Source organism: Anoplopoma fimbria, chromosome 1 (genome assembly GCF_027596085.1).
Source record: "Anoplopoma fimbria isolate UVic2021 breed Golden Eagle Sablefish chromosome 1, Afim_UVic_2022, whole genome shotgun sequence".
Classification (NCBI taxonomy): Eukaryota; Metazoa; Chordata; class Actinopteri; order Perciformes; family Anoplopomatidae; genus Anoplopoma; species Anoplopoma fimbria.
The window spans coordinates 15,879,882-15,892,671 of NC_072449.1; the positions used below are offsets into that span (position 1 = coordinate 15,879,882).

At 38.0% G+C, this 12,790-nt stretch overlaps 1 protein-coding gene across 1 annotated transcript; it reads right to left on the minus strand.

Annotated features, from left to right (window-relative positions):
* Positions 1–408: 408 nt before the first annotated feature.
* Positions 409–10,113, minus strand: LOC129091988 (uncharacterized). The gene is made up of 8 exons (XM_054599722.1): positions 10,083–10,113; positions 7,274–7,299; positions 6,191–6,252; positions 4,508–4,816; positions 3,472–3,750; positions 2,052–2,171; positions 1,874–1,916; positions 409–1,633 (listed from the first exon to the last, which is right to left on the minus strand). Exons 1-8 carry the CDS (start codon positions 10,083–10,085, stop codon positions 1,612–1,614), a joined length of 864 nt encoding a protein of 287 aa, XP_054455697.1. The 5' UTR covers positions 10,086–10,113; the 3' UTR covers positions 409–1,611.
* Positions 10,114–12,790: the final 2,677 nt, after the last annotated feature.

The window sequence follows — 12,790 nt, forward strand, 5'->3', positions numbered from 1 at the left end:
TTGAGGTCAGAGAGACGTCATGTATCGCTGTTAAAAAGGATTGTGCTCAAAGTGCTCTGATATATGACATTGTTTTTTCCCCAGAGCCAGAGGAAAGGAAGTTGCTGTTGCGGGCTAACTCACAAATGTGACCAGGTTCATTGATGTGGTGCTTCAAAACAATACCCAGATGCTATATTACCCACAACACTAATCACACCAATCAGCCATAACGGCGGGAGATTTGTCTTGACTGTGGTGCTAGTACGACATCTAGTGGCAAAAAACTGCATGTAAATATATGAGTTGGGGTAATGCTGTATTTCTACCAGATTGTGTCTTAAAGCTGTGTAAATACAATCTACTGCAGCAATTCAAATATCATAATCCGACCATATAGTGAAATAAGTGAAAAGTGAGAGCAATGGATCACAGTGAACAATAAAGTTCAGTTTATTGTATATTTCAGTATTCAGATTTCAATTGACGCAAATGAGATACCGAACAGCCATACTGCGGGAGCATTTCTCTTAAGAAAATGAAAACAGCCCCTATGAGATTGTATGGTTATTCTGAAGGACAAAGAATAAAAGGCAAAAGCAACAAAAATTGTAGTATAAATAGGTTATAGGATATGCAATTTCATAATGAGAAAAAAAAACATCAAATGATATAAATATGTAGAAAAATAGCAATACTAACAGTCACCTGAGAAAAAAGAGTCAAAGTTGCGAGGAAGACCACATTTTTTATAATGGTAATGGCTATTAACGAAGACCTATTGCAGAAAATGTACGTAAAGTACTTCAGAGAACAAATTCATGTGCAAACATTATTTTGATGCCATCTTTTCTGCATTCATAAATATTTTTTCACAGCTTTTAATACCTTGAAGCTGATACCTCATTTTTGATAGACAAAACGTATCAGAAAGTAAATCGAAAGTAAACTAAAAAGAGTAAAACCATGAACTAGAATTAGGGATCTACCTTTCGATCATTTTAAAACCAAAACAGGTTGAGACTAATGTTTACAGTACCATTATGGGCATTACATAAGAAAATACAATTTTAAAGTGCAACAATACAATATACTGCATTTAAAAATGATAAAACACAGTCCAAAAAGTGAAGCCTGCTGTATGTGTAACAGATCCCACTTCTGCCCTTAGAGGTCAGTTTAACAATAGAAAATACATAGTATTTGACCAATGTTACATACAGTATTTTTGTTTTCATTGCTCACAATGCTCGGAATTGTTTCCCAACAGAATGCTTTCCAGTATACGACGGCAATCTCACCACAAACCATTGGAAAAGTCTTTTTTTGGAGAAGTAACCTATTCTCAGTTGAATGATGCACTGTACATTACCCGTAAAAGGATACTGACAAAGAATACTTCCTTAAACACTTAAAGAGTGTCAAGTCAAAGTGTTGGTGAAATGTTAAGGGCATGAGGTCCCCAGTGAGTCTCCAACAATTTACTCTGGCCGTTCCTGGCTTGTATCCAGCTGTCAGTCATAAATGTAATGTACATTTGAGTGACATACAGTTTTAGTTCAAGATTCTACGGCCCGAGAAAAATTTGGACCTTCCTCTTCACCAATGCAGCCCTCAAGGTGCCTCTATGTTTTAACGAAGGCCTCTTAGCTCCCTGGAAATAATGTAAAATGGAAAGGAAAAAAAAGAGAGAGGGAGGGATACAGTCAGAGGTTACATGACTTCGATGTGATATACAACTTACAAAGAACATTTTTACCCATCATGTTTTTCAACATTTCTTCATTGCAGTTGTGCCATATGGAACCCTCTGTCGGCTTGTATTTTACATTACTTATGATTGTATTCAAAGTAGTACAAGTGTATATATTGGCTTTTGCAAACATCCACTTACTCCACATTTCCATTTTCTTGCAGCTCAGGTACTGCTGCTGCTCCTGGAAACCAACATAGAAACTGCTGTGAGTTTGTCTCTGTTAAACTCAGTCATTCGAGCATTCATCTTACAATCAGATATGCAAAAAATGTGTGTTGAACAGCTACATTGTGACAAACCTAATATCTGTCCTTACTTCTCGGTCCTTTCTTGTAATAGAACATCAATGCCATCACAATAACGAAAAACAGCACTGCACAGATGGCTACTGGTATCACATGAGGATTGTTAGAATCAGGTGGATCCTTGGGTGTACCTTCAGATGAGAACAATGTTTATCAAAACATATTAACTGGGACACTACATATATATCTATCTATATATATTTATATTTATCGATACATATCTCTCTTTTTACAACATCTTTTCATTCTTAATTGTACATGCAAAAGTGATGCTTTTTATTTGTTCTGGTTTTAAGATATTTGTGTCTTAACTACATTTAAGAGTGCTACAAAAATGACTGAATTTAAATAAGTTCCCATATCCACAGGTATACATATCAAGGTGCTACAGCTCCAATGAGAACTGTTCATAGTGAAGCAGAAATTTCAAGATCTCAAAACCTGGACCAAACCGGAATCATGTTTTTTTTTTAGCAAACTGACCTTTAAAATAGTTTGAGTTTTTGTTAATTATGACATACAGAATGATAAAGAGAATGTGTATATTTCCTAGGCCTTAAGAACAGTATACCAAAAATGGATGATAATAAACGAAAAAGTTAAATATCCAGCAGCATTTTGGCTTAAGTGTGAACAAGCTAATCCAATGTTGCTAGTGAAATGCTAGCAATATGGCTTTCTGATGGCATGGTTGGTTGGTTAGTCTTTCAGACGGCTGGTTGATCAGCTCATCACTTTGGCCAAGACTGAAAAATTGAGTTGGACAGAATGGAAAGTTTGCCTTCCGGGCGGTGGGCCCATGGAGCAAGCACACTAGTGTTTCCTTTAACGGAGGAAGGAAAATAATTCTAAATTGGGCTATTAGTGCATTTTACATCTTTTAGGACAGAATTATTTAAGTAAGAGCTACACAAGTGTTCATACTGGTAAAATTAATTACTCGTCTTGTTCCCAGTATAAGTCTATTGGACCCAATGCCATCACGTGACAGACCCGGAAATTGTTATTCCATATGTAAAATTTGATTCAAAGCCCAGCGATTGTCCTGGGAGTTTGAGCTGTAGAGTACTTAATGTTTATTGCTAATTGGCTAATGTTATCATGCCATCATGTTAAACTAAGATGTTGAACATCGTCCTCACAGACCTGTTTGGCTGTAGACGCATAGTCTTGTTTAAGCTTTAGATACTCAACACAGAAACACAAACTTTAAACTCTTTTGTGAAAACCCGACATTAACAGGATGTAAAAGGATGCTTAAACGTCCCCTAACAAATTCCTTAAACAGTAGCCATAAAAGGAGATCTATGCCAAGGAGTTTCCCAAACCTTTCACACTTCCCAAAACTTGCATAGGGTTTAAAAGTTTAAAACAGCCTTTGGTGGAGAAACCATTGGAACTTGTCTTTTTGATTTATAGTAGCCTACTCACAAACTGAGAACATCCCTGAGCTGACGTCGCCCACAGAACAATTGACGGATGTCAGCTTTCCATCGGAGCAGTTGAGGTATGCCGCGCTGGAGATGTTGAATGTTTTAGTGTCTGGATCACTCACTCCACTGTTGTTCACAACCCTCAAAGTCTTTAAAGGTGTGTGCCACATGACCTCAGTTTCCGGGTAGCCTCCATGTGAGGAACATGTCACTAGGCAACCAAAGTGATGATTTGAATCACTGCAGTGAACTGTGTGTGTAGGTTTGCTGTAGTTTGCTAGGAGAAAAAGACACAGAGGAAAAAAAGAGTACGGTCAGGTAGTAGTTCTGTAGGTTGCATAGCCATTCACCTTTTCAATGATACAATGGGTATTCATAGCACCTACCTAAATTCAAGATCACAAACTCACAGACAATTCACCTTTACTGAGACAGTGAGGGATTATGCAATTATACTTATTATACTGAAGACATTTAAGTCCGTCCACAGTGGTGGTCCTGAGATAGATAACCTGTTGAGAGTTTCCCTACTTTTAGACTGCTCAACCTTGAATAAATGGGCTCGGAGAATGCAAGTTACAAATTGGGCTGTTAATCAAATTTACTTTACCTCAAACAGCACATCCCAGCTTTAACAGTTTACAGTAAAATCCTCGTTCAATACCTGCGTGGTAAAGGATTTCCTAGACTCAGCTGGCGGGGTTTTATGCGCATACTTCTGTTCTGTAATCAGTTCAAATGCAGGGCACTGATTTTTAATAAAATCTGTTCTGTACTATTGCTCAAACATCTGGGATTGCGCAGGTATTTCACAAGTGCTAACCCAGATAATGATTTTGTCTAATCATTTCCACTGGCACCACTTTCAGTTGGAAAAACTATTCATCACCTACAATGTTAGAAATGAGCTGAGTGCCTATATCAGAGTACTCTCCATACAGTATTCCGTCATCTTAAAGTGATAGAAATTAAAACTCCTAACAACCTAAAACTCATACAATCAAATACATTTTTAAATGTTAACACGATCATACCTGTGACATCGAGGTGTAGGTGTATATCAGGTACACCTCTTGTTGCATAGTCAGAGTAACGGATAATACATTGGTAGTCGCCACTATGTGAGAGGTTCAAATTGTACATGATCATAGTTGTCCTGTTAAGATCCAGTATGGTGTTCTCCCATCCCTGGCTTGATGCATTTTTACTTGCATAGTAGCCATTCACAAATATTCCGTCCTTCTGGAAATACAGCAGATGCAATGGCTTTTGTTTGTCAACGGGGCAGTTGAAGGACACTTTTCCACCAACTTCTCCTCTGAGTTGGATCGTATCAGCACTTTCTGGGAAAAATAAGTAAGCGAAAGTAAAGTGAGAGCATGCTGGGAGACATGTATGTAAGTATTGAAAGAATAATGATATGTGGAGTATAACATGAGAAATAAAAATACAGTCAAGAAGGGGACATAGGTTGTGCACAGTATTACTGAGACAATGTTGCATGTCAGAAAGTAAAACCATTGACACAAAGGTTGGCCATCTTTATGATTCCACTTGAAATAAACATAAACGATGAGTAAACAGTTGTTTCTTTAGGCTGGGGTTGTGTGAAGGTTTTTTTGTTCAGGCTTTTTTTTTTTTGTAGCTTCTCCTTCTGACGTGATAGACTTTTCTCAGTTCCTCTTCAGCCTATTTGCCATTTATGTTTTGTGTAAAATCCGCAACTAATAGTGTTCCCTTCATGTTGTACGATGACGTATGATCGAAAGGTCACAATGTCGAAAGTGACGTTACAGTGAGCAACAAACCGGTCTTTTTTCTTCCACTGTCACCTTGTGTGTGGGTGTTTGTGGCCACCCCATTTATGTTTCAGTTTTGATCTTTGACCAACAAAAGAATGATCCGTGTCTTTAGCTTGTTAAACGTTCAGCTTTCTTGACCGGCTAGTCATTCATTTTGTCTGTGTATTATGGGCCTTAAATGTTTTTTTAAGTGGTGTACAGTTACAAGAGGGATTTATATAATTTAAATCAAATCCTTCACATTTTATTTGATTGCTGAAAAGTGGCCTGGCTCAGAAATGTGTTGTTGTGACACGGAGCTACAGAGGACTGTGACTCCACACACACTTAACTTTTCCCTAATAGTTGCAGATCGATTGATTGATAGATGAATGTTGTGATATTATTGATTGAAATTGGTTGGTACTAGCTTACGTAAGCACACATCATATTTTGATTTGGATAAACAGATTTTTTTTATATTCTTTTGCATATAAGTGCAATAGGTGCATAATATGACCGGGGATGTCATCTTTAAAGGAAAAAGTTAGCGAATAGTTCGGCCGAGAGTTGGATGAGAAGATTCTCTGCAGGAGAGCAAATTAAGTGACATATTTCCCAAAATGGTGAACTATTCTTTTAAAACCAATTCAATGAATTAAAGGAGACTTTAAAGTTCTGTAGCGCTGCAGAGTTCGATGAAAGTTCTTTGAGTGTTCATCTCTGCCAGTGAACCTTTCATATTATAGTTATTTGATTTTCTTGGAGCTTCAGCACGGCTGCTTTGTATCATGATACATTTGATGTTTCTTTATTCATGTGCAGCCAAGCATAGTGCTGTGATATCACTTTTGTATACAATATATTTAGATAAACAACTTGTCTCACTAAAAAACCAAGATGACGGTGTGTTGTTGATATGACAGAACTGCTCACCTGTGAAAGCAGACTGCCATGTCATAGCCAAAACCAGCAGCTGGAAAGAAAGCCTTGGCACTCTGGGAAGACAGAAGGAAACAGAATATTTGGTTACTCAGGTAACCCTGGGGCGTTGCAGTGACACAAAGAGATGCCTTCATAGGTATGCATACATAATCTGAAAGATAGCCATGAAAAACAGCTTCCTCAGCATAAACAATACTCAATACTTAAATTTCCCTGGCCCTGTGTCCATTTATTTTGCAATTCAGAGTTAAGTTAGTCAATATGAGCCACACATGCAAATGTTTACTTAACCTGCCCACCTCTGTCACCAATCATCATTTTCTCATAAGCTGACATGACTGTGTCATCTCTACTTTATAAAAGTACACACTCAAAGGTGTTATTAATGTGAAATCCTGCACACAGTTCAGCAGTATGAATATGTGAGTACCTAATGACCCTTGACATAGGCAGCAATAGCTCCACTAAGTGATTCTGGGTCATAAACTCACTATTATTGTTAGATGTCAAGCCTTACATTGGAATTATGTTGTCAACCACTGGATTTCTTCAGTAGTAGTACAATGTAAGACTTTATCCCAGTAGCAACTAGCAGTAGAGTCTAATAATTCACAGCAGAAGTAATTATTTGTACCATGATGAAACCTCTATGGTAGTTCTCAGACCAATAAGTGTTGAAATGTGTTTCCTGGAAATCTTTTGTGGGTTTCAATCAGGAAGTTTTCAGTGTCTTGACTGTAACACTCACATAGACTACATTATTACTAATGTCTACATCACTGGCTCATCTGTGGAAATCATCTTCGCTGCCTCACCGAAATGGAATTTCAGAAGTGTTGATGAGGGTTGGAGTTCAGGTCCCACTGTTTACTGATGACATCATTATCTAACGCTGTGATTGTGGTAGGTTATGCAGTTCATTTAAAAATAAATCCATTTTAAAATTAACTGCATAACCTACCACAATCACAGCGTTAGATAATGATGTCATCAGTAAACAGTGGGTTACAGCATTGTCATGTCTTCTGCTCAAATTGATGAGGCTAGAAAAGAGAAAATGGCTGGGGTACTTACAGAAAATTTTGGTTGCAACGTGGAGCCTGTTAAAAAGACAAACAAGTTAATCACTGTGATAGGATTGATTATCTTTTGATTTGCTATCTTTTAAATCAGTGCACAGTACCATTAATCAGCAATAGAAAAAAAACATTGTACCAGCTGCTTTTAAACCACCACTGATTATTTTGAATTTGCACACTTTGTAAATTCAAACTCTGCATTCATTCAGTGATTCAGCCTCTTGAACACAAACACAATGCTATCTTATGTAAAATCTCTGGTTGGCCCTTGACAGTCAGTTTTGCAAAGGAAAATGATTTCAGGCACCCTGAAAGAAAACATCCCAAGGGTGTTTCTCAACACACCAAGATAGAGGAAAGTCCCAGGGCAGTATCTGAGAAAGCCCATTCACTTCACTCTGCACCATTCCTGTACAGGCACTTAAGTATTCATTTTTTTTTTTTTTTTTTTTGGTGGTATTAAAGAAACCAAGTGTTGTATCAGTTAATGCTGTTTATAGTTTCAGGTTGTACATATTTTCTGTTTTAGTGAGTACAAAAATGCCCTGCAAGACATGAATGTTTGAAGCTACAAGCCAGCTACAACTAAAATCAATATGTGAATTGTTAATTAAATACAAGGAGAGGGACAGTGAACATACTCCACAAAATGTTTGACCTGCCTAGTCTTCTTAAACACTTGGTCTCACTTTACTCATACATACATACACAGTCTTGAACCTAAAATTCACAGAATATCACATGCTTTGCAAAAACAAGTAACAGAGAAACAAACAGTTCCAAGGGGAAATACCAATACATTCACCGTGCTTCTTGATAAAGAGCAGTGTCTTCCCTCAACAGAAACCACATCAGAGGGAATTCCCAAGGGCCGTGTGATTACAAAAGTACTGTAAACGTTGTTGAGTTTCAGTCAAAGATGAATCATGAAAGAAACATTAATAACTATGGCATTTTAGACTCTTAATTCAAAGAAACATCAGGCCTCATGTCTTCCTCAGTACTGACTGTGATATAGTTTTTTTTTTTATAATTTTTGTTTCTCTTTGCTACACCAGCACCTAAAATAAAGTTATTATACAATATAATCTAATAGCTCTTTGTACTCCAAGTCCTACCTTTGTGAGAGCTTTTCTTTGCTGCATCAGAGATGTTAAGTCAACTTTTTGACATATTTTTGAGGCTACAGTGTATGGTTTAATGTATTGTACAATACAATGTATACAAGTAAATTAACTAATGATATGGTAAGTAGAGAGGATCGATTGTTTGAGTTATGTGTCTAATCAATTACTTTATCTACTATGACTACACTAACAGTTACAGTAGGAGACCACATGACACATGACACTAAAAACCTGTGCAATACAAATACACCGTGCAATTATAGTTATAATAGTTATTCTGTCTGTACATATAATATTTCAATTATTGTGGACTTTACTGTTTGTTATTGCTTATTTATAATAGTTGTTTTTATTGCATTTTATTTTTAGCTTGTCTTTCTTTTACTATGTCTCTTGTGTGCACTTTACGCTATGCTGCTGTAATCCTGCAAATTTCCCCGCTGCAGGACTAATAAAGGATTATCATATCTTATCAAGCATTTACACAGTGAGGCTTTATTGCAATAGGGATTCCGACATGACGTAACATGATTTACAAGTACGCCTTATAATCCGGAGCGCTTTATATATGGATTAATTCTGGTTGTGCTTACTGACCTCGAATCGATTTTGTGTGGTACACGGCGCTCTGTCAAAATGTTTTAGTACGACTTTGGTAAACTACAAAGCCGCACCGCTTGCAGCATTACGGATCAATGGTACGGAAGTGGAGGACGTTTGACTGACTGACTGTTTTGTTTCGCTTAATGCGCCTTATAGTCTGGTGCGCCTTATATATGAAAAAAGATCGAAAATAGACCATTCATTGACAGTGCGCCTTATAATCCAGTGCGCCCTATAGTGCGGAAAATACGGTACTACTTAACGTGCTGCATGGTTTTGAGTCAATAAACGCATGCCTGCCTTTTGCAGATACACTACAAAACCACAAACCAGTTCCACACATGCATGTAATCTCATCTCACATTGACTTTGATGTCTTTCTAATGTGGAAACTGTGTGATACTTCCTGTGGGTAAAAACACAACAAACTGATCAAATTGAGGTGAAATACTTGTGGCAGGAGAGGTGAATTTGTTTTAGGTGCTATTGCTACACAGCTTCAAGAAACAGTGTCACATATACTAGATAGCTGTTTCATAATTAATTCACATTCCTGGAATGTAGGTTTTCCTACAACACAAGTCACTCGACCACAATAAACCAGTCATGTATGAAATCATCGAATACAAGTAGTATTACACCTTTAACACAATTTTTTAATATATATACCAGCAGTGCTTATTTGCAGATATTTTTCCCTCTGTAAGATGGTCAGTCTTGCAGAGGCAAAAAACATTTCCTCCAATGGATTAGTTTACTTGTGGCCAAAAAAAATACTATTTTTGTGTTAAATATGATTTAGAAACCAAAACATTTTTAGGGCACTTAAAAACAAGTTCTTCCTTGAAAGGGTTTGATTTTCAGAAACCATGAGTCCACGCACAAACACACACACTCATTCATACATAGCATTCACATGCTCCTGCTAAATGCCGTTTTAAGTCTTTCTCTCATACATAGACATATGTAAAGGCATGATAAACAGTCTTCCTTTCTGACATCTATGTGACAGAAAAAATTAGATTAGATTAAATTAGTTGTTTTCAAAAAAGAGAGGACAAAACAAGCTCTTACCATGGTGTTAAGCCTTGTGCAGCCTTCCTTGTTACCCTGAGAGAGTGAAACAAAATGACTTCCTCCTCATACTACATTAGGTTACACAATGGGTGGAGCCCAGTGAGTCATTAAGTGAAAATCTATGAGGTCAGCCTAATTTAACACAGATTGTTTCAGTTGAAAAAAACTTGGTGTACCTTTGATACAGCATAAGCATAGGTGTTATTACATGTAATAACATTAACAATGGATATGTTCAATTCAAGTGTCATAGGGAGCCTTGGACGTGCTATAGTGAGCCAACATGTACTACATCGGGACCTGAAACTGAAGCAGCCAAATGGAATTCAGCCGTCATTCAATTTTTTATGTACACCTCTGATGTTCCTATTGTGACATGTCATCATGTCTATTTTTTTTTAAAGATTGATAGTAGCAAATTAACTAATAACTAATAATTGTTTTGCTGAAATTAATTTTGAATATGTAAAATACTTTTGAGCTTAAAGTGGGCTTCCACAGAATTGTCAGGGTGTGAGGGTTTTGTGTGTTAATGTGTATTGTGTGCTTCGGTTCACTATGTTTATGGTGACGTCGGAGATGCAGGAGGAAGCTTGATGAACTTCCCTGTCTGCTTACCAGCTCCGTCTCACATGACCATGTGTGAATCCTTTTGACGTTATCAAGATAAGTTATCATGGCAGAAATATGCACTGCTGCAGCCATGATATTCTGCTGCTATGTTTGTTTTTCTGACATAATATTTTTCTGAATACGGCACAATTGACCGAACTAAGTAACTCTCAGTGAGGGGGACGAGGGTACTAAAGATATTATTACGCAATTTGACTTGTGCATAACATTGGAGAAGTGGAAACAATGATTTTCCACTGAGAGTGGTCATAAGTTTCGAGTCTTTCTGGAGACTGGTTTTGTAATACACTTATTTTATATTGTGAAAGCAGAGAGTCAATAGTAAATATACCATCTAATCCATTTGAGGGTAACAAATCAAGAAATATTTATCCTTTTTTGGGTTGTAAATTCAACCCTTTGGGGCACTAAGAAAACCTTTCAATTGTGATATACAGCAGTATGCTGCCAAATTTAAGATTGGAAGAAAATGCGTTATTGCTTTGTGTGTTTCTTTTTTCACCACAGCCTTTATCTCTAATCTGTCATCTTCAATTAGTAGTGAATGGTCTAAAGAAGGGTGCTACAAAGTGTGCTTCAATGCCCATATGTCTCAGATGCCTGTCTCTTGGATACAGGAGGTGTGCTTTATTTCTCAAAACATACAGTATACGCCCACAGCTGGTCTGCCCGGAAAAACGTCTGCAGCTAACCACACAGTGTTTCACATTCAAATTTTGCTTTGTTCTTATGACACATTGGTCGAACATCTTTTTTCACTACTGTTTTTCAATGGCTTTGTAATAGCCATATACGTAATGTCTATTCTATTAGCCATTTAATTCATGTTAATCACCATTCAAGAAGTTAATAGTTTGCAAGGTTCCCAGCTAACTGAACTGAATATACAAAATGGACAGTCTCAAATGTATTAACTTCTATTCTAATCTAATTTAATATCGACTTTGACATTTTAAGAATTAAGATTTACATAATAAAGTATCCATATCCTCATTTGGAATAGGTTTTTCCAACCTGGGAGTTGCAATGCTTATTACAAGCTGTCCGTCCTTAATTTAGGAATAAGGGGGATTTTCCAAGTGTATCCCTGAAATGTTTTCAAAAAGTACCCAGAAAGTAGAGCCTCCTTCTCACTAGCCCTTGACTCACCCCTGATATTTCCAACACAACACATTTTAGCATGTTACTGTGTATCTGGTGTCCCTCCTTTTTAAAAAGATACTGACATAAACTTTGTATGATATATAGGTGACATGAGTATGGTGACATGAGTGACGCCAACTCGGACTGTGAGGAATCTGGGTGTGACCCTGGACGACCAACTGTCGTTCTCAGCAAACATTGCATCGGCCACACGCTCCTGCAGATTCCTCCTCTACAACATCAGGAGGATTCGCCCCTTCCTCACTGACGAGACGGCGCAGGTGCTCATCCAGGCTCTGGTCATCTCCCGCCTGGACTACTGCAACTCACTACTTGCCGGAGCCCCGGCGTCGGCCATCAGACCCCTGGAGCTTGTCCAGAAAGCTGCAGCACGTCTGGTGTTCAATCGCCCCAAGTTCTCTCACACAACTTCCCTTCTCCGTTCTCTACACTGGCTCCCTGTAAGAGCTTGCATCCAGTTTAAGACTCTGGTGCTAGCCTACAGGGCAGTGAAAGGAACAGCTCCTTCCTATCTCCAGGCCTTGGTCAAGCCCTACACCCCCGCCCGACCACTTCGCTCTGCTGCCTCGGGGCGATTGGTTGCCCCGTCGCTCAGAGGTCCCTGCGGCCGATCCACCCGGTCACAGCTTTTTTCTGTCCTGGCCCCTCAGTGGTGGAATGAACTCCCCACTGACGTCAGGACAGCAGAGTCGCTGCCCATCTTTAGGCGCAGGCTGAAAACTCACCTCTTCAAGAAGTACTACCCTGAGCCTTCCTCGTAGCACTTATTTGCATTCGTATTAGTTGTTGCACTTATTGAATTCGTATTTGTTTACTGCACTTATCCTATTCGTAGTAGTTTGTAGCACTTATTATATTCGTATTAGTCTGTTGCAATTATTGTTTTCGTAGTATTTTGCCTCTGCACT